The sequence below is a fragment of the Stenella coeruleoalba genome (genome assembly GCF_951394435.1).
Source record: "Stenella coeruleoalba genome assembly, chromosome: 8".
NCBI lineage: Eukaryota > Metazoa > Chordata > Mammalia > Artiodactyla > Delphinidae > Stenella > Stenella coeruleoalba.
In genome coordinates, this window is record NC_137154.1 from 88169175 (window position 1) to 88191471 (window position 22297).

Consider the following 22297-nt stretch of genomic DNA (forward strand, 5'->3'; position numbering starts at 1 on the left):
GCGGGGTCTGAGCAGGCATGGGGCGGAGCCCGGGTGGACCAGGGCTGGCTCCGGATGGCTGGAGGCGGGACCGGTCCGGGCAGGCCTCCGCCGTCACCATGGCAGCGGGCACGCAGAGGCGACGCTATAGCAGGAGGAGGCCGTGCTCAGAAGGGCTGGGGACAGAAAGGCGGAACCACACATCGACGATTTAAGAGGTAGGTGCTGAAAGGTGGCGGGTACCTACCAGGAAAGTATTATTACCACCGGTTGAGCTTCCAGACCAGAACTGGGGACAAACGGAGGGGCGAGAGTGTGGTGGGAAGAAGGAGGTGGAAGTTTCAGGTTCCGAACCCTCTCCAAGCTTTGCAGGTTCTTAGTGTGCAGTTCTTGATTCAGACTTTCGGAGCTTGAAGACTTCCCGTTCTCAAGCTGCACACCATCCTCTCCAAATACGGTGGCCCCTGGGTTTGCTCCTGAGAGGGAAGATTCCTTAAGATGGATAGAGTACTGAAAAATGGAATCACAGCACAAAAAATAGTTGGAAATAATAGTATCAAGTACTTAGAGTATTTGTGAGAATTTAAAGCACTTGGAAGAGTTCATAGTATGTGCGCAAATGATGCCTGTCACCGTGATCATCACCACCACCGCTAGGCACCATTCTAGGCCTGTTCTCTGGCACAGATTTAGTGCAAGTGGATTCAGGAGAGGTGGCTAGAACACTGCCTGCACTACTAATTGGCAGAACAACACACTAGCCTGTTTCCTGTCAGCTGCGGGTAATAAAATGAACTCGCTTTCCAAGGGTTGTTTACTATGCTGGTCAAATAAGTTGATATAGGTGATAGCACTTTATAAACTTCAAGTGCTTTATAAAAATTTCTGCCTTGGAATGTAAGTGCTGCCTTTCTAGGTTAAAACTGAATTCCTGAGGATGAAGGGAAGAGTGAGCCAGAAGCAGAGCTCCCGGTTATTTCTCCTCATCGTCTTCAGAATCCTTCCTATGATCTGTGACTTAACGGAAGAAATTTTCACATATTGAGGTATGGGAAAGTCATTATGGCTTATACATAGTTTAACTTGAATTTTGTGCTAACTATGACAGCCTGTTTGTGGCTTATCAAACATACATTGTACATCTGCTTTAATCATTATAGAAAAGGGTGCATTGACTAGAAGTAAAGAATAGCCATGTTAAAAGTACAGATTAAATGCCTCCCTTCCTGGGACACCAATGCTGCTACTCCTTCGATGATAAGACTCCCTTCCCAGGGGCCGAGGCCATACTGACTTGCTGTGTACATGCTGATCTGTTTGTTTGAAAGATTGAAGGAACGAATCTCTGATTTGTTTGATGTTCTTTGTTCTGACAAGATTTAAAACTGTGCTGAAAACCATGCTTCTCCAGAGCAGTTCCTTAGAGTTATTTGAGAAGCTATCTCTGGACTATAGTCCTCAGGTTGGTTCAAATAAAACTCTTTTCTATTTCTATTATAGATTGTTTATTGATTATTTCTGTCAACAGACTGATACATTTAGGGAGGAAGGAAAATGCATTCTTGCTTGACTGATAGGGAAGCACTTGCCTTTACTTATTACTATTAAAACCTAAGTCACTAGTATTAAAAATGCCACTGTGATAGCCCTGTTGTAATTATACTACCTTGGGCTGGATTTCCTGCTCACTGGGGTCCTATTTTTTCATACTTCCAGATGACTTAAATGGGTAGGCTTGGGGCAGGAACCTGACCCCTCTAAATTGGTTTAACTTTTGGAATTTTTTTCCTGACCTGTATTTTGGCATGGATCTTTCTCTTCCTATTTTAAGGTGGCCCTGATCCAGCTCTTCTAGGGACTCTGAAGATGGGTACCCAAGTGGTTAAGAGACTGTGTAACCCCCTGCTACCAGCAGAGCCCTCTGTAAGTTCTGGTACCATTGAGAGGAGTGTGATGACATTAATGGAATTTCAGTACAGCTCGACAGCTGGGGGATTTCTCCATCAGTACTCAGATCCTGGAACAAAATTATAATATATTTGCTTTCTTTTCTAGCTTCCCCTTCTTGTGGAAATTCTGGCTCACTTGATTTATTATCTTTTTCTGGAATTAATAAAATCAGGCAGAGGTTGAAAATTTCTAGCAATTAATCAGAACATATGGATTGTTTAAAAGATTTCAATAACATGTGTTATAGAAATAATGTACATGGGAATTCCCTGGTGGTCCAGGGGTTAGGACTGCATGCTTCCACTGCAGGAGGCATGGGTTTGATCCCTGGTTGGGGAACTGAGATGCTGTGTGCTGCATGGTGCAGCCAAAAAAAGAAAGGAAATAATGTATGTGAATTATAGAGCATTTGGGAAAGAGTGCAAACCATGATTTTTTAAAAAACATAATCTTCCCAACTACAAGCAATCCTGTTAATATTTAGAATATTTTCTTCTAGTCTTTTTTCTATGTATATTATTTACATATTTGAGATCATATTATGCACATACTTTTGCCTTTTGCTTTTTCTGGCTTAATATTTGTTAATATGAAATTGTTAAAATATTTGTTTTCATATGAATACAAATGTTTGGTAGACATTATAATGGCTGTAATTTTCTTTTTTTGTTGTTTTATTTTTTCTTTTGAATTTTATTTTATTTATTTTTTTATACAGCAGGCTCTTATTAGTCATCCATTTTATACACATCAGTGTATACATGTCAATCCCAATCTCCCCATTAATCACACCACCAACCCCACCCACTGCTGCTTTCCCCCCTTGGTGTTCATACATTTGTTCTCTACATCTGTGTCTCAATTTCTGCCCTGCAAACTGGTTCATCTGTACCATTTTTCTAAGTTCCACATATATGCATTAATATGCGATATTTGTTTTTCTCTTTCTGACTTACTTCACTCTGTATGACAGTCTCTAGATTCATCCACATCTCTACAAATGACCCAATTTCTTTCCTTTTCATGGCTGAGTAATATTCCATTGTATATATGTACCACACTTCTTTATCCATTCATCTGTTGATGGGCATTTAGGTTGCTTCCATGACCTGGCTATTGTAAATAGTGCTGCAATGAACGTTGGGGTGCATGTGTCTTTTTGAATTGTGGTTTTCTCTGGGTATATACCCAGTAGTGGGTTTGCTGGGTCATATGGTAATTCTATTTTTTGTTTTTTAAGGAACCTCCATACTGTTCTCCATAGTGGCTCTATCAATTTACATTCCCACCAACAGTGCAAGAGCGTTCCCTTTCCTCCACACCCTCTCCAGCATTTGTTGTTTGTAGATTTTCTGATGATACCCATTCTAACTGGTGTGAGGTGATACCTCATTGTAGTTTTGATTTGCATTTCTCTAATAATTAGTGATGTTGAGCAGCTTTTCATGTGCTTCTTGGCCATCTGTATGTCCTCTTTGGAGAAATGTCTATATAGGTCTTCTGCCCATTTTTTGATTGGGTTGCTTTTTTTTTAATATCAAGCTGCATGAGCTGTTTATATATTTTGGAGATTAATCCTTTGTCCATTGATTTGTTTGCAAATATTTTCTCCCATTCTGAGGGTTGTCTTTTCATCTTGTTTATAGTTTCCTTTGCTTTGCAAAAGCTTTTAAGTTTCATTAGGTCCCATTTGTTTATTTTTGTTTTTATTTCCATTACTCTAGGAGGTGGATCAAAAAAGATCTTGCTGTGATTTATGTCAAAGAATGTTCTTCCTATGTTTTCCTCTAAGAGTTTTATGGTGTCTAGTCTTACATTTAGGTCTCTAATCCATTTTGAGTTTATTTTTGTGTATGCTGTTAGGGAGTGTTCTAATTTCATTCTTTTACATGTAGCTGTCCAGTTTTCCCAGCACCACTTATTGAAGAGACTGTCTTTTCTCCATTGTATATCCTTGCCTCCTTTGTCATAGATTAGTTGACCATAGGTGTGTGGGTTTATCTCTGGACTTTCTATCCTGTTCCATTGATCTATTTGTCTGTTTTTGTGCCAGTACCATATTGTCTTTATTACTGTAGCTTTGTAGTATAGTCTGAAGTCAGAGAGTCTGATTCCTCCAGCTCCGTTTTTTTCCCTCAAGACTGCCTTGGCTATTTGCGGTCTTTTGTGTCTCCATACAAATTTTAATATTTTTTGTTCTAGTTCTGTAAAAATGCCATTGGTAATTTGATAGGGATTGCATTGAATCTGTAGATTGCTTTGGGTAGTATAGTCATTTTCACAATATTGATTCTTCCAATCCAAGAACATGGTATATCTCTCCATCTGTTGGTATCATCTTTAATTTCTTTCAACGGTGGCTTATAGTTTTCTGCATACAGGTCTTTTGTCTCCCTAGGTAGATTTATTCCTAGGTATTTTATTCTTTTTGTTATGGCTGTTAATTTCTTGACCATTCCTTTGTTGTTGGACTTTTAGATTCCCCTCCCTGCCTTGTGAATAACTAATTGATTTTCTCATTTAAGACTTTTTTCCCCTCAGGATAGAGTTCCAGAAGTAGAATGCTAGGTCAAAGGCTGTGAACATTTTAAGTAATGTTACTTTTTAAAAGAAGAATTGCAGTGTCAGATTTTGTATACATCCTTCCGAAGGCAGAGCGACGTCAGTTGGGAGATAGGAAGGTCCTTGGTAGAAATCTGGCTACATCTTGCAACGAGACCCAGGGTCCTGCAGAAAGATTATTTCACGGTAGTATAATTAGTCATGTGGAACCTTAACACATTATAAATGGCAGTCCAGAGACATGGGGGCATTTACAGGTGTTTTTATTTAGAGAAACTCAGGGTTACTTCCAAAATATCCACCAGATGGTGCTAGTCCTAATCTAATTTTTACCCACGGGATAGTTGACAGATAACGTTTGAAATGTGAATTTTAAAAAATCATGTAGAATATATTTGCATATCTGCTTTGGTACAGTTTATATTAAGCACTAGCATCTGGTGACTACTTTGGCAGCATCCTACTCTAGTCTCACACCATTCTGTCTCTTTTTTCCTTTTTCTCCCCACTCAGTCTGTCACAATCACCCTGTACACTCTGTTCCTACATACTAATATTGGATTCTCTGTTTTACTAGTCTTCCTGTTACTATTCTTTCTTTTAGTCTTCTTGCCCTTCTGTGTGTTTGTATGTGTGTGTATTTATGTGTAACTGTGACTTCTTGAAGTTTTTGCTAAAAGAATAGGACCTGCTGTATATAATAGGTGCTCAGTATACATTTAATATATGTTTAATCAAAGACTGCATTGGTGAAGGAGAGGAAAGTATAGAAGAATACCAGAAATTGTTTATATTTGTCTTGGAAATGCAGTAAAAGAGATAAAAAAATCACATTCCTAAATTAACTATAAAGTGCTAAATGATACAGTATATAGCATGCTATCACTTTTAAGGAGAAGAAGCCAATATTTATTGAGCATCTACTATATGCCATGAAATATTCTTGGTTCTAGAGATAAATCAGTAGCAAAACATACAAAACTCCCTGCCCTTAATGCAGCTTACATTCTGGGCAGAAGGGAGGCTGACAATAAACAAGTAAACAAGTAAATATTAGAGTATGCAAGATGGTGATGAATGTTAGGAAGGAAAATAAAAATAAACCAGGCAAAGAAGTTTGGGAGTGCTGAGGTGAGGAGGTGGTATCATTTTAAGTAGAGTGGTCAGAGAAGGCCAAACAGAATAAACACATTTGGGCGGAGACCTGAAAGAAGAGCAGGGATGCACCATCGGTTATCTGAGAGGTGGGTGTTCCAGACAGATTACGATCAGATCTGTCTTGATTTTAACAAACTCAGGAGTGGTCAGAGGCGTTCCATGAGGAAGTGGAACTTAAACTAGGCATAGTGAAGATTTGAGTAAATAGATTTGAAGCAGAAGTGTGGGACATTCTAGGCAGAGGGATAGTCATGAAGGTATAGAGGTGAAAATGAGCCCTGTGCATCTGTGAAATGGTGAAGAGCCTGTGAACTGAGCATAGGCAGTGAGGGGGGAGGCCTTAAGAGCTGGGCATGAGGAATTTATATCTGACATGCTAGGAAAAGGGAGTGTTTGAAGACATTTGAGCAGTTGAACAGCAAGATGAATGTGTTGCCTAAGGAAGATTAAGGGATGCAGACTGGCAGAAAAGCCTGGAGACAAAAGAGAGCAGTTTAGGAGCCAGGACACGTTTGGGACCTTTGCCGGTGGACGTGAACCCTTTTGTGTATATGTATTTATGGTGATGTCTCTGAAGATAAATGCAATAGAAATTGTAAACATATGTTACTGCCAAGGAACTTGCTAATGTGAGAAAACAGAAAAAGACTGAGAAATTATTTCAGAGAGTCATTTAAAATATTTACATTGACAATTTTAATTATTTGTTTATTCAAACTGCCTTCCTGCTTCCTGATAGTTATTAATGATTGCCCATAATAGATGTGTTAAATTTTACATAGGTGTGAATTTCACACTTCTTAGTTCTCTGCAGGGAGAAGTCAGTCAATATTTTCACCAAATGACAGTTTTGTTTGAGGTTCAAAGTCTTACTTAGGCTAACATGTTATTATCTGTATTAATAGAAGTGACGAATCAGTTTGCCAGTGTTTCCTCCATTGGCTCATTCTTTCATTCAACTAAAAACATATGCTGAGTTTCTTCTATTCTGTAACATCATATAAAAATATTGCATAATGATTAAGAACCTGGACTTTGGCTTCACTGCTTAGTAGCTATGGGGTTGGGGCAAATTACCCTCCAGATCTCCCTTTCTGCGTATGTAAAGTGGGGACAATAAAAATAACTTACTGATTGTGGTAACTGTGACCATCACATGAGCTAATGTATGTAAGTGCTGAGTACAGGGCTTGGCACATAGTAAGAGCTCAATTTTGCTATTATTACTTTTGTAGATAGATATTTGGGTAGCTTTTAGTTGGTGAGGAAAGTATCTGCCTTTACTGTTTTTTTTTAATTTTATTTTGTTGAAGTATAGTTGATTTACAATGTTGTGCTAATTTCTGCTGTACAGCAGTGATTCAGTTATACGTATATTTACACATTCTTTTTCATATTCTTTTCTGTTATGGTTTATCACAGGATATTGAATATAGTTCCCTGTGCCATACAGTAGGATCTTGTTTATCCATTGCCTTTATTGTTAAAGTAATGCAGGACTGAGGAAGCTTGGTATAATTTCAGAAACCAGGCAGTATGACAGAGATATGCAGAAAGCAGCTTGCTTGGACTCTTTGCCTCTGCTCCAGGCAGAGTGAACAAGAGGCCTGTAGCGGCGGGAGTGGTTCCAGCTACTGGACTGGCTTGCAGTTTTCCCTGGCTGGGGCACTACAGGATGCAGATCATTGTCCTAGTTATTCCTAGGTAATTTAGCTAACCCACTGATTCTCCCAGCTCTTGTGTTGATATCACAATAGGGTGAGATGGAGAGGATAGAAGGAATAGTAAATGTTAGTTCTGCTTAGAGCTAAAGCTTAATTCTTTACCTGGGTCACTTTCTAAGTCAGACCATGATAAGTATGGTGAACATATGTTTTGAGGAAAAAAAATAATTGGGATTATCTGGTCCAACAAGAATTTTTTGCTTTTTCCAAGTCTGAGCGGCAGACTCTATGTGAACATATTATAATTTTTGGAACATTCCAGTAGTTGTGTGGGGACAATGGAACAGAATATTTTGGAATTGTACTACCTAAATTTAAATGAATTAATATTAAATGCCATGTCAATTTTAGTTCCAACCTTGCATTTGCCACATTTCAAGTTTTCATTAGCCACCTGTGGTTCGTGGCCACTGGATTGGACAGCACAGATATGGAACATTTCCACCATCACACAAAGTTCTATTGGATACTCTTGCTGTAGAATATGTGGTTGGTATTATTATAGACTTCCAAGGAATAGTAGTCTTGGATCATATGCCCTATAATAGATCTTGTATCTATTTACCACAATTCTCTCTAATTCCTCCAGCATAGGGCAAACAGCATAGTACTGGGCCTCAGAGGCCTTTGGTTCAGATCTTAGCTCCTGTACTGACTTGCTAAGTGATTGTGAGCCCCTCTGCTAGCCTTGGTTCCTTCATCTGTGAGATGAGAGAGTTGGGCCAGATGAGATCTTTTTTTGGAGCTTTAAAATTCAGTGATTTAATGTCTTGCCCCAGGAATATTGAGTTCACAGGTCCTACTTTGATAAATAGCTTGTTGTTTGAGAAACAGTGACCTCTTGGCATAGATAACTGTCAGCAGAACCTCCCTCTGATGTCTCAATATTTTATGCTGTATCCAAAGCATGATGGGCTGTCAACCAATCAGAATCCTTTATCCGGGGATCCACCAACTGGGTGTTCTGGACTTGCATCACTAAGTATGTAGATGTGTTGCATACAACTTTATACTCTTGGGAGTTTCACAATTCTCTTTAAAAGGGGCCTTGTTGCATTAACATGGGTTAGTGACTCAACTGAGGGTGTTACACCATGAACTGTGGTGGCCGCGAGGGGAGTTCTTGGCAACCAAATTCCCCATCTAGAGGATGAAGGACAGTGGTCTTCTGACTTGTGGGCTGTTCGGGTTCAGTCTGAGTAGGTGTCATGGCTTTTCCCCAGCCTTAGCCAGAATTGAACCCACAGCATTCAACCAGCAGCAGCCACTTAACACCTCGGCTGACTTCTGCTTCCTCTTTGCAGTGGTCAGAGGGAGGGGTGTCTTTTCTCTTTGTGCTTAGCAGCTTTAGACATTCAGGCAGATGTGGTTAGTTCCAGCTGCTTTGGATAAGGATTTTCTTCTTTTCTAGTGACCTGAGGAGGAGGTCAGTTAGGTTGAACAAGAGCCATGACTGACTTTTCGTCCTAAGGTACTAATGGGATTTGGGGAGGGAATCTGGGCCTTTTGCAAAATCACCAGTGTAGAGTCCTAGCTCCTCAAATAGCCTCTGTCACTGTCCAGCTGTGTCCTTGGGCGAGGCCTGACCTTCTGCACGCCTTAACACTGTGTAAACCCTTCTGCCCATCTGGGATCACGAGGTGTAACATAATACGGGTGTTCTTTCAGCTTCCAGTTTTCCTATAGAGACAAGGGTGTGCACTGAGAGAAAAGATGATTAGTATTTTTAAAAATAAATATGACTGTGACTGGAATAACTAAAAACAGGGGAATAGCTCTCTGTGTCACTTGAGGAAGCTTTTACCTAACCCTTTCAAAAGTACCAGGACATTTTGCAGTTAAACCCATTTTCATTAAAACCCATTTAATTAATTTAAAACTCATTTAAAATATGGGTTTTACATTTTAGCAGTCATTTGAAAAAGAAAGACAGGTTTTTTGGTAAAACCTTGTTCATCCTTGGTTCACCCTTGATGTTTCTGTTGTGATCCTGTGATTGGTTTAGTACTACTTTATTAAATGTACCCTAATACCATCAATAACTAAAGCTCTCTCCATCCTCTTTTTGTGTCTTTCCTTTCTGTTTCCCCTTCTTTAGCCTAACTTCACTGTCCAGGCCCCATGTGGAAAAAGGTTGCTATTTTCAGCTAGTCTGGGGGAAAAAATAATCTTATGATTCACTCCCCTTCCTACCCACCTTGTGGTGGGGCACTTGAGGCCTTAAGTCATCAGAACTTGTGTGTGTCTGTATGTGTGCGTGTATGTGTGTGTGTGTGTGTGTGTGCGCGCGCGCGCGCGCGCACAGGACATGGACATACACACGCCGGCAGGCCAGCCTGGTTGTGTGTGTGTGTGTGTGTGTGTGTGTGTGCGTGCAGCGTACGCACACACGCCCATCCCCCGGCCCGGTGTGTGAGAGTGTGCGTGTGTGTGCGCGCCGCGTGGCTCTCCTTGACGCACGCCGGGCAGGGGGCCCCCAGCCAGCGCCCCTCCGCTGGGTGCGCGCCCAGCAGTTTCTATAGGAACCGCGACAGCGCCCGGGCCCCTCCTGCGGAGCCAGGGTGCGAGCATGCCCAGTGGAAGCCGCTAGTTTGGCCCGGGTCTAGGTTTCCAGTAAGTGGCATGCGGGACTCCGGAGACATCCCAATGAGCTGAGCCGAGAGTCTTTGTGTGCACAGGGAGAAGGAGGCGGTGGCCGCCGGGCCCGGAGACCCCGCCCCGGGGGCCCGGCAGGAACAATGCTAGCCTGCCTAACCCGGGGGAACTTACTGGACGTCCTGCAGGAGGGCTTCAATGAGGTAACTGTCCGCTCCTCCCGCACCCCAGCTCCCCTGCCCTAGCGCCTCCCGCCTAGTCTCTGGGAGGGGTCCTCTTCTGCCCCCATCCTCACCGGGACCCCAGAACAAACCCCCCACAGAGCCCTAAGGAAGCTAAGGTGGTGGGTACGGTACAGACGAGCCTGGTGAAATCAAAAGGGCCGACTTCCAGCTGAGCTGGGCGATGACCTTCCCTGGTAGCTTGCCTGAGCCCAGAAGACAGGACCACAAATTCAGAGGTCATCTCCTTCCAAAGGAAGTGGTCTCCTGTCTCCCCAGGCTTTGCCTTAAGGAAATCCCCAGGAAGCCTGTGAATATATGGCAGAGGTGCTCATTCTGTTTCAGGAGCTAAGTGGGTGAGCCAAGGGAGGGTGGGGTGTCATTGCATTGGTAGAAAGTTTGAGAGGGGGCAGGGTGAGTAGGTGGTCCACAGGAAGTGCCTGCTTCATGTTCACATCTCTTTCTAAATCTAGGGCAGTACATTTCTCCAACAACCCCGGGTGTGATTGGCAGACAGGACCTAGGAGGAGAGAGAGGTTTCTGGGCCCAATTCAGGGGAGCAGTGTTTGTTCCTTTCTGTGTGAGAGTGGGAAACTGAGGCCTCAATCTGACAGGCAGTATGGGCTAGGGCTGGCGGGGAGTCTTTTTCTCTTCAATGTTTTCTCTCAGAATTTTGTTATTTATTCCATTTTCTTCTCTTGTGACTCCGGACATTCTGGTTTAGGACCTTTGCCCCTTGCAATTTGCTCCGTATGTCTTCCACTGCTTCTGCACCCCACCCCTTGGGTTGCCTTATCCCAGCATCCAGGGAGACCCCTACGAGGAGAGCTGGACTGTTAGTTGTGTCTTTCTTCCTTTCTCCCTCTCCCTCTCTTCCCTTTATGTCGCTCTTTCTTAAGTTTAAGTTTTTTTAAAGTGTGTTTTTTTGTTAAGCAGTTAACATATGAATACATTCTCTTCTTAAATATGAACATTGCAGGCAAGACCGAGTGCCTTGGCCACCCTGCCATCCTGGCCTTTTCCCTGGAGGTAACCATTCTCATGAATTTGTGTATAAGATTTTCTTTCTACATCTGCACTACAGACTCTTTCCTTAATTCCTGTTTTTAGTTAAGAAGCTCTGCAGCCTGACCTGCCTCAGATCCTTCCCCATTCCTGGCCCCTGTGCCCCAGCCTTTTTCCTGACACAGAGAGGAAAACTGCACACATGCTGTCCCAACCTAACCAACTGAGACAGAATTTTCCTTTGGCTGAGGGGTGTCACAGCCTTCGCTGAAGGGTAGAGCTTGTGTCCCATCTGCACTGCGCGGGTCCTCATCTTTGCGTCATTCCCCTTTGAACACGTGGAAGGGGATTGTTAACAAAGAGCTACAGTCTGAGAGTTGAAACACAGACGAGCCAGGAAGCCACCTTTTTGAGTGCTTCCAGTATTCTTTTTTCACTCTCTGCCTTTGGGCCTCCCCTGGTCTTGAGCCTCATAGAAGCTCCTTAGGCCATCTTATAGTCTCCCATTTTTGTCAGTCAGTCCCCAGGGACCAGGTTCCACTATCTTATTAGGAAGAGGAAACCCGCACAGAGTGAGTCCTAGTCTTTGCCTTCTGCTCATTTCACCTCCAAACCTTTCAGCTGAAGAGCCAGGTAAACCAAGAGGCTAGACTGTCTTTCTCTTTCTCACGCTTTGGTGCTTCCATAAATGTCTCCTGACACCCAATTCTTATAAAATATAAGGGAAAAGGAGAGTGGGAGAGTTTTCTTTTTGTGGTGGTAATAGAGTCTTCATAAAAACAACAGACAACTTTATAATTAATTCATCTTTAGAATAATGCAGTAATGCCTCTCTTCCCTCTCTGACATTGGATTTTTCTACCCATCTTGTAAACTTCCCTCCATGCCCTCCACAGGCTAATGTACAGTCCACTCCCTTTTCTTAGTAGATTTGAACTCTGATAGCCAATAGGTACTTTCGCTTTCTCTGAGAAATTGACACTGTCTAAATAATAGTAATATGTTTAATCTCAATGATTCCTTACAGTTTAAATAATTCTTTCATATACATAATAAATTATATTAAATAATGCTTTTCTCATATGGGATCACACATAGTGCTACTGAATAATGGTACAGTTGGTCATTTCAGAGTCAGTGGGGCCCTGTTTGACCTATTCCAGCCTCTAGGGTTGCTTAATAGATCCAGTAATGTTCAGTCTCTTCTGTTAGAGTCATGTGATAAGGGTGTAAAGAGGCACTTAAAAGCTAATGTCAGAATACACTTCAATTTCTCTGAGAAACTCTTCCTACTGGGGCAAAGCATACCACTTACGTACCCAGTCATCCCCTGGGAATGAGCCAGGCATCTCTGAAGCTGTTCTTTATCACCCAGATGCTTTATAGGTCTATGTGGTTAGGGCTGTGACCTCATTCTCTATGGCAGAGAAAACTGCCACAGGAAATGAAGCTATGGCCCTAATTGGTTAATTATAGGCGAACCCTGCAGCAGTGAAACTCTGCCCTCTGGATCAAGGCTTCCCTCTACCCACTGTTGGCCTCTGTTCTCAGTCCACTTGCCACTCATGGATGACTATGCACATCAGAATTTTCTTCTACCACCTTCCTTTCTTTCTTCTACCACCTGTCTTCTTCCACCTTCCTGGCCTCCACACACCTAACAAATTACTCACAGGATTGATCCATGTCAGTGCTGTCAGTGCAGTTGCTTTTATTGATACAGCAGATCTGCATTGTGAATTCTCCACAAGTTTTGGCTACTGCCTCATGCTGTAGCTCACCCTGGCTGTCGTCCCCTGTCTCCTATGTTCTGGGCCTGGCCAGGCTTTCTATCGGTCAGAATTTCCCCATTCTGCCTCTGCCTCAAAGCTATTTATTTGTTTTCTCTGCCTCTTGGTAGTGATGTTATATGAATGTTGTCTTTGATTCACGTGCCAGTGTTTTTTCTGGGGGCTGAACTTTCTTTTAAAAAAGACTTTGGTGCTTGTGTTGAAAGGTTTTGACAAACCTGAGACTACAATATGGTTTGGCCAGTAAGCATTCATTCACTTAGTTATTTAGTTCATTACTGGGTGAGGGGATAGATAAAATAATTGAAAAACACCTGGTCCCTGCTGCCAATGAATTTATAGGGAGAGAGATTTATAGTTGTACTGAAAAAAACCATAAAGGGTGCTTAATGTGCTAAGTGTCATAAAAGAGATAGTGTTTTTGGGAGATGAAAGAGAGATCTTCCAGCTAATTATATCATGAAAAGCACCAAATATTTACCAACCTACCTGATCACTGAAGCCAGACTTTTTTTTCCTGCTCATTTGGTAAACATGCATGCAAACACTCAATCGATAGACAGTCACTGAATTACTGTGCTTACCAGGCACTGTGCCAAGCTCTGGAAACAGAAGGCAAATAACATAGAATCTGTGCCCAAGTGGCGCTCACAGGCCAGTGAAAATAGAGCAAGTGTTCAGAGTGGAAACTTGGGAAAATTCTGACTATACAGAAATCTTGCTTGTCAGGCAGAGCCAGCTTGTGCCCGGCTGCAGTGTAATGGCCTGAGGGACTGGAAGTTGTGGGAATGGTTTATTAAAATGTTGGTTGACAGGAAATCAGTTCTCTGAGCCTTAACCATTCCAACAGATGACTTGGAAGACTTTCCCTACAATTTTCCCTCCAACTAGAAAAATAGAAATTTAAATCCCACATTGAGAGTCATCTGCCTCAGCGTCATCTGCAGGCCCTGAGAAATACAGGAAGGGCCTTTCTGTGGTGTCATGCCCATAAGGGGGACACAGAATGAGTGAGGAAGGGGATTGGCAGGTGGAGCAGCTGCAGGGCACGTCTCTCCTAAGTGCCCCATGCCTTCCATGGAGGAGGATTTGCAGCATGGGCCAGTCGGAGGCTCTCAGTCATTTCCACAATGCATTCCTCTGTGATTTACTATAGAAAGTAAAGGCCTGTTAAATCTTCAGTGTAGCAGAGCACCACACCCCCTAGCCTTCTTTTTTCTCTCCTGGCTGATTTCTGCTCTCCTCACCCAGGCTCCTTGGCTTTGTTCCCACAGAAGTCAATGCCAGCTCAACAGATGCTCCCTGGCAGCAAGCTGTCAGGCAGTTTTATGTTCCTTGCGGTGAGTGATGGCCTGGCCAGGCATGTGGATCAGTGATAGGGTGCGGTTTGCCAGGTGCCACTCCCCCGGGCAGTTCAGAGAGGCTGGGGAGCATTGGAAGTGCTTCAGCCGCCTTGACTGGCCTTGTTGTCTAGGCTGTGCGAACCAAAGATTCCAACTAACGTTTTCCTGAGTGTATTTCCTAATTTGTTATCTCTAAACCAGGCCCCCTTCGAGTGGTCATGGACATAACCTTCAGTGGTGAGGTATGGTAAGGGGGTAGGGAACCAGTCCGAAAGGCCCTAACGGTGGGCTCCATGCTCTGTTTCTATAAGGGACACTCGTAGACCATACAGTGATACTTCATTCATTCATTCACAGGCATTTTTTGAGGACTTACCTTGTAACATGTACTCATGAAGAAACAGAGTGTTTGTTGAACTCACAGTTAATGGAAATGTTAAAATAAGGTTAGGAGATGGTATGTTTTCAGATTTCATCATATCATTATTCTTTGACCACTGGGCTGAACAGGAATACAAAGAGCTCTGCCCATACAGGGAAGAAGACATTTAATGATATTTTTACTTACTAACTTTATTTTTAAGTGATTACCCATCAGGTTCAATGAATAGCTTTTCCTGGTTCAGTAAAGGCCTGAAAGAGTTAATAGAAAAGAAATACAATATTGCATTCTTTTACTGGGAGAATTTAGGCCAGTAATAACTCCAGGTTTCCAAACCTCCTGCCTTCCTCTCAGTTTCTCAGCAATGTCTCCACCCCCATCTCATCTTCTGCAGCTGGAGGAGGGTCTCAGCGTTCTAAACAGGTATCTGGTTTCACTGTAGTACTGATTTCCTTCCTGAGCCATTCAGGCCTCCTCCTGAGCTCTCTCTCCAGCCCTGATTTTCACGTTTGTCTTTCTTGCTGGCCAGCAGGGAGCCATAAAGCCAACTCCTTGGATGTTTCTCTACTGGGAACACTAGGTATCACAGACTTCCCTGGTGAAGCCCAGTCAGTGCTTTTGCAACTCTAATGGCATAAGTCCCCTGCAGGAATTCTCTTTGACCTAGAGGCTTAGAGTAGATAGAGAGCAGAGGCTGGGTTTACAGACTTGTTTGGAAGGAAGTTCAGGTCCCAAAGAAAAACAGAAAGAAAGTTACATTTGGTGACAAGAAAGCTTCCTTGCACAAAGGAAGAATGTGGACAGAATTGTCTGTTCTGGAAGAGTTTTATCTCATATTCTTGTTCGGTTTTGGAGTGACCTGGAGGAAGCTGATGGAGATACCTCCAGCCGCTCCCTGGTATTACCACGGCTCTCACAGCTTTAGCGGTCCAGTCTCATCAACGCAAAATCCTGCTCACACAGTTTTGACTATTGCTATGTCTACTTTTCCTCCCCCTGAGGCCTGACTCAGATTGTCATAAAAACTCTGTCTTTCTTAACTTCTGGATTGCACAGGCATCCTTCTAGCTTCCCCAGAACAAATGAGAGATGTTAATCCTGGACTGAGATTACTTCCGTGCTGCCGCTGACATCGTCTGTTGGATTGTCTTGTTTCCTTTATTAGTTTGGTTGTAAAGTGCCAAGAACCCATCTTGAAATGGCAGAGATAGAAAGTGGAATTTACTGACTCATGGAATCCAAGGAAAAGGCTGAAAAACTAAACCATGGAAAGTGCAAGGATTGGGCTGTGTCCCAGAAACAATGAAAATCAAGATCTCAAAACACTGGCAGGATCTCTCTCTCTGCTCTCTGTCTCTTATCTCTGGTTCTTTCTGTGGGTAGCTTCCTTCTCACTACAAATGACTTTTCTCTCAGGTGGGCAACATGGCTTATGGCAACATCCAACTTTTATATCTTACAACTTTGTCAGAGACAGAGAGAGAAAACTGATTCGATTCCTAAATGCCAGATCAAAAAATTCCAGGGATTGGCTGGATTTGACCAATCAACTCAGCTAGACCAGTCACCTGTGGCCAGTAGATGGGGTTACATGATACCAGCTGGTCCTGGGGCCCACCACTGTTTTTGCAGAGGGGGCGTGTTTCTAGAGAAGGGAATTATTGTGAGCTGGGCAGCTACCCCAAGAGCTGTGAGCTACAACACCCCCAGGGGCCTGATTTGAACCTGACTGTGGTCCTACTGTGCTTCTCCAGCTGCTGTTGGAAACACATCAAGAACTGGGGGGCATTTTCAAGATATATTTCTTAATAACCAAGATACTTTCATATTTTGGAACCTGTTGCATCTTGTCTTCACTGAATAATAGACTTACAAAATGACAGTGCTAGAAGGAAACAAAATGCAGTGCTTTTTTCCCCCGGCTGCTGAAAGAAGCCCTAAGGAGTTATTTCAGATGTCTGGGGGTCTGGGTGGGGGGTGGGTGGAGTCAGAGAAAAAGAAAGTAAGTGAACTGACCTGTGGATTCCCACCCCAGCCCTAACAGAGAAGCTCTGCTTTTCCCTATTCTACATATCTGGAGTTCATAGAAGTTATAATTTGAAAAAAGATTATGAAGCGAAAAGGAGGAGGAGGAAAATAAGAATAAAACTACTAGTCCAACACCCCAGAGGGTAACAGCCTCTTACAAAAAGCACATGTTATTTCATCTGCTGCAGGAGCAGGTGTAGTCAGTTGTAAAACCTAGCAGCAGAGCTACTCAGGGCCTGGGCTTGCACCACAGGCCTATTTTAAGATAAACATCTTTGTGGGGAAGGAAAGTGGGTGGTGTGGTTGGTCCTCATAAGTGTCTACTTTGTCCTTCAAATCAATTTTTTTCAGAGCCAGCAGCAGGCGTTTATAGCAAGAACTAGGTCTTGCCTGCCCCCTAGGTGAGAAGTACAGGAATCTTCAAGTCAAAGAGGAGACAAACTGAGGCTTGGTTTAGTGGTTGGCTCCCAAGTTAGATTTAAAGCGAGAGGCCGAGACCTGAAGTCAATGTGACCCTTAACCTGTGGACAAGAATAGTCCCACTCACGCGTGAATCTCTGATCTCTTTGTTAGATGCCACTTAACAGATCAACATGCAGACATAGTAGTGACATGACAAAGGCCTTTCTTCAACTAAAATTTTTTTTTTTTTTTTTTTTGCGGTATGCGGGCCTCTCACTGTTGTGGCCTCTACCGTTGCGGAGCACAGGCTCCGGACGCGCAGGCTCAGTGGCCATGGCTCACGGGCCCAGCCGCTCTGCGGCATGTGGGATCTTCCCGGACTGGGACACGAACCCGTGTCCCCTGCATTGGCAGGCGGACTCCCAACCACTGCGCCACCAGGGAAGCCCCAACTAAAATTTTTTATCAATGATTGCACTGAAGACATGCTTATCAGTTTTAAAAATCACATGACTCTGGGCAGAGTAGTAAATATCCTCAGGATTTAACCATCTACCACTCTTCTGGAATGACTTCAGGATCCATGATGAAGACAGTCCTGCCTTGTAATTCCTTGACCATCCCCACTGCAATGATTGTCCCCCTCTGTGCCACTTCACTAAGGGCACGTACTGAGGCCACATCCTGCATCTTATTCCACAGAATTGCCCTACCCCTGAAATCTGAACTCTGAAACTCCACTTGGTGCTCAAAGCCCCAATTTCCACACTCCTCCATTCCCATGAAACTTATTTTCAATCGCATCAAGTTCTCTTCTCCTTACTCTTCTCCATCTTCTCAGTTTATCAGCTTTCATTTAGTTTCTTCTGCCAGGTGCAGATTCCACGATCAATCCCTTCAAATACACTCTCATCACCATCCTCACTTCCTTTGCCTTAGCGATCTCTGCCTCTCCTCTGACCAGTTCTGGTCCTACATTAGCCTATTTCTGGTTTCCTCCACTCAGGGCCCAGGCCTGCTGAGCACTTCTAGAGGAAACACAGAACCTTGCGGGTTGATTCAATTACAAAATTATGATTTCCAGCCCCAGCTGAGTCCTTGGTGCTGCCAGGAAATCTTTAGCTCTTTCCAGCTTCCCACAGGGTCCCTTTCCTGAAGCCTCCATCACTCTCCCTATCCCTTTCACTCTCAACAGGTAGACGTGCCTACTTTATAATGGATAGAGGGGCAATTGGATTTGAGCTCCTTCAGCTGCCGTCTTCCCCACCTCCCCGTCTCCCCACAGAGGTACCTATCCTGCCTCTCATCATCATCAGAGGAAGTGGCCCTCTTCCCTCCTCATTCATGCTCCTCCCCTTGTATCTGTTTCTGCTTCACTAACCCCTCATCTCAGCCTGCAAATGTCCTCTCATCCTAAAAAACCCTCATTCCTTCCCACCTTCCTCTCCAGCAAATACCCTCTCTCCTCCTCTCACCATTTCTGTTTTCCTCCTTCCTGAGGTCTTCTCAGTTCACTGCCATCTGACTTTTCACCCCACCGTGCATGCTATCAGTTCTCAAAAAGGTCACCAAAGCCTCTTAAATGTAAATGAAATGGGTTTTCCAGTCCTCAGCCTGACTTTTCTATAGCATTTGACCTTCTTGACCACCCGTCCTAACATTCTCTGGTCCTGGATTCCCACATAACACTTTCTCTTGATTCTTCGCCTGTCTCTCTGATTGCATGTTCTAAAATAATTTTTTTTTTTTTTGGCCACGCTGCGAGGCTTGCAGGATCTCAGTTCCCCAGCCAGGGATCGAACCCGATCCCCTACAGTGAAAGCCCAGAATCATAACCACTAGGCCACCAGGGGACTCCCTAAAAGAATTTTTTTTGCTGCTCACTTCACTTGTCCCTTTGATGTTGATATACCCCAGCCTCTGACCTGAGCATTCCTTCCTTTTCTCTCATTGTATGCTTTCTTTGCTGTAGTAGAAATAATACATTCTTTAGAGTAAGATGGGGTGGGTTCAAATTCCATTTTCACCACTTGTCAGCACTGTGATCTTGAGCAAGGTTTTCCACATGAAAAATGGGGCTAATAAAATCGATTTTAATGACTGGATATGATGATTAAAGGAGATAATGCATACAAAGAGCTTCATTCAGTGGCTGACACGGATGGGCACTCAGTGCATTTTCATTCTCTTCTTTCCCTCAGTGCCCTCTCTCTCCACTCCCTTTCTTGCCAAATAACTTCTTATGGTTCACCTTACTTTTGTGGGTGTTGTAGATCCCAGGATTTGGAGTCAGCACTGGGTTGAGATCCTTGTTCTGCCGCTTACCAGCCCTGTGACCCTGGGCTTGTTGCTCTGAACCGTGGTTTCCACACCTGTCATATGGTAATAGTAGTTCCACATCTCTAATCAGCGTGAAGGGGGGGATAAATATTTACATATTTGACTCTTGAACAACATGGGGGTTAGGGGCGCCAACCCTCCGCATAGTGGGAAAACTGCATATAACTTATAGGTAGCCCTTTGGAGGCCCACAGTCCCTCCACATCTGCATTAACTAACCACAGACATTATAGTACTGTCGTATTTACTCTTGAAAAGAATCTGTGTAGGGAATTCCCTGGCAGTCCAGTGGTTGAGACTCTGTGCTTTCGCTGCTGAGGACCCAACTTCGATCCCTGGTTGGGGAACTGGGATCCCACAAGCTGCGCAGCACAGCCAAAAAAAAAAAAAAAATTGTAAATCAATTATACTGCAATAAAAAAACAAATTAATAAAAAGGTTAAAAAAAAGAAAGTAGTCTGTTTATAATTGGATGCACACTGTTCAAACCCATGTTGTTCAAGGGTCAACTGTATAAATCTATATGCACACACATATGTACACACACACACGTATGACGTTTTGGACTCTCTCTTTTCGTCACTGCCTACCTCCTGTCAGTCATCGCTGACTTAATTCTGTAATTTGTCCTTTTCTGACTGTACTGCTTCAGTTTAGGTCTTCATCTTCTCTCACTTGAATTATTGCCTGGATGCTGCTCTTTCTGTCCCATGTTCTGCTGTGTCCAGAGTGACCTTTCTAAGATACATGTCTCACCGTTTCACTCTCCTGTTCCAAAACTCCATGCTTTCCTTTTGAAGCTCTTTAGGCTTTAAGTCTAAGTTCTGGTAGGTTTTGTGCTGACCTATTTCTCCAAAATCATTGCCTGCCACTTACACCTCTGCCCACACACTGATTTGTTAACTGGCTGTTCCTCCAAGATACCATATGCCTTCAGGCTCTTCCTTTCTTTTTCTTTTCTTTCTTTCTTTCTTTTTTTTTTTATTACTGCTCACTAGGATACCCTTCTACTCTTCTCCAATTGGCAAATATCCTTAAAGAACCAGACAAATGTCTTCTTTCCTCTTGATCTTTCCCTAATAGCCTCATCCTTCCATCCTGTTGCTCCTTCTGTGCATAGATAGCGTTTTTTAACACTTCTCCATTGTTGCAGTAATCATTTTGTATTAGAGTTATTTATATGCCTGTAATCAGTGGGCCTGGCACAATGCCTGGCAATGTTGGTTGATTTGAATAAATGAATACATGAAATGACAGGGTCTGGAAGGATCTTGTGAGATGGGATCTAACCAGTTGAAATTTGTTAAAGATAAATATGCGTCAAGAAGACCAGTTATACAAGAATGGAAATAGAGGAGACTGGCTTCACAGCAGAATGTGTTAAAAATTTTTAGAGGTTTGGTTGATAGCACTGAGTCAACTATGTGAGGTGGTAACAAAAAAAGAAGGAGAAGAAGAGGAGGAGGAAGAAGGGGAAGAGAAGGAGAAAAGAATGTGAAACATCTTGTCTGATTTTATAGCCAGAGTATTGGGTTTGGTTCTAGATATTATGGTTTTAGAGGGATTTAGTCCAGAATAGCAATAATTCTTGAAACCATTTGTAAAAATAGACAAAATAAGATGATGAAAATAAACATAATGAGGAAGAAAAAAGGAGAAAGCACAAATATACAAAATAAGAAATGAGAGTGGAGAAGTAATCCTTGAAACAGAAAAAACTGTAACAGTCTTTGCAGGTCTGTACAAATAAATTTTAAAACTTTGGTGAAGTTGATAATTTCTGAGGGAAATTCTGATTACTAAAATTGATAGAAATGGAATATTTAAACAGACCAATTTCTGTAGATGAAATAGAGAACCTTAATAAGGAACTATTCCTATTCCTCAAAAAATGTACCAGGCAGAGATTATTTCACAGGGAAACTCTACCAAACCTCCACTCGTCAGACAGTCCCAGTGCTCTACAGATGATGTCAGAGGATTGAAAATAAGGAGAAACTTCCTGCTTCATTTTATGAATATACCTACATGGTAGTGCAAAAAAGAAAACTACAGACTAATATTACTTGTGAATACCCATGAAAAAGTACAACAAATATAGTACTAATATAGCACTAGTAAATATTTTATTAGCGAACAAAATTCAAAACCACACTAAAAATGTAATTATTATGATCAAATAGGATTAACTCCAGGAATGCAAGGTAGGTTCATTATTAGGAAATCCACATATACTAGATCTCAGGAACAATAATCATAGAATTATCTCCATAAATGCTGACAAAACTTTCATCAAAATTTAACACCCGTTCCTTATAAAACCACTCAAGAAAATAAGACTTGCTTGGTAACGGCATCGAGATGTGGTTCGAGATTCACTCTGGGATCGCCATCATTACCATGTGCTTGTTCAAACTGCGAAAGGCCACTGCGCGCATCCACAGGTTCACTAACAGGGGCAAGGAAAAAATGGTTGCCCATTATTCGTATCAGTGGAACTTGATGGAAAGACATAGGCGCATCTCTGGAGTTAATCGTTACTATGTGTTAAAGGGTTTGGAGAACATTGATTAAGGAAGCATTTTCCTGATGGATGAAAAGTAACTCAGTTACGCTTGTCTACCCCTGCTAGAAGGTTATGCAGTGTATTGTGTAGCATGCCCTGTATTTTATAGTGTGTGATAAAAATAAAACAAAAAAGTAGGGACTTCCCTGGTGGCGCAGTGGTTAAGAATCCGCCTGCCAATGCAGGGCACGTGAGTTCCAGCCCTGGTCTGGGAAGATCCCACGTGCTGCGAAGCAGCTAAGCCTGTGCGCC

General features: G+C 42.8%; 1 protein-coding gene across 7 annotated transcripts in view; it reads left to right on the plus strand.

Moving 5' to 3' along the window:
* The first annotated feature begins 77 nt into the window (after window positions 1-77).
* The window catches only part of DIXDC1 (DIX domain containing 1), a 74071-nt gene continuing 51851 nt past the window's right edge, over window positions 78-22297 (plus strand). For 2 of the 7 annotated variants that reach the window (XM_079929117.1, XM_079929116.1), the window contains exon 1: window positions 3961-10171. In XM_079929117.1, the coding sequence (XP_079785243.1) occupies window positions 10112-10171 (60 nt within the window). In that variant the 5' untranslated portion in view covers window positions 3961-10111. Of the gene's footprint in view, window positions 198-881; window positions 1026-1356; window positions 1442-1810; window positions 1903-3960; window positions 10172-22297 lie in introns of those variants that run through there. The other 5 variants (XM_079929114.1, XM_079929113.1, XM_079929115.1 and 2 more) reach the window with 5 other exon arrangements.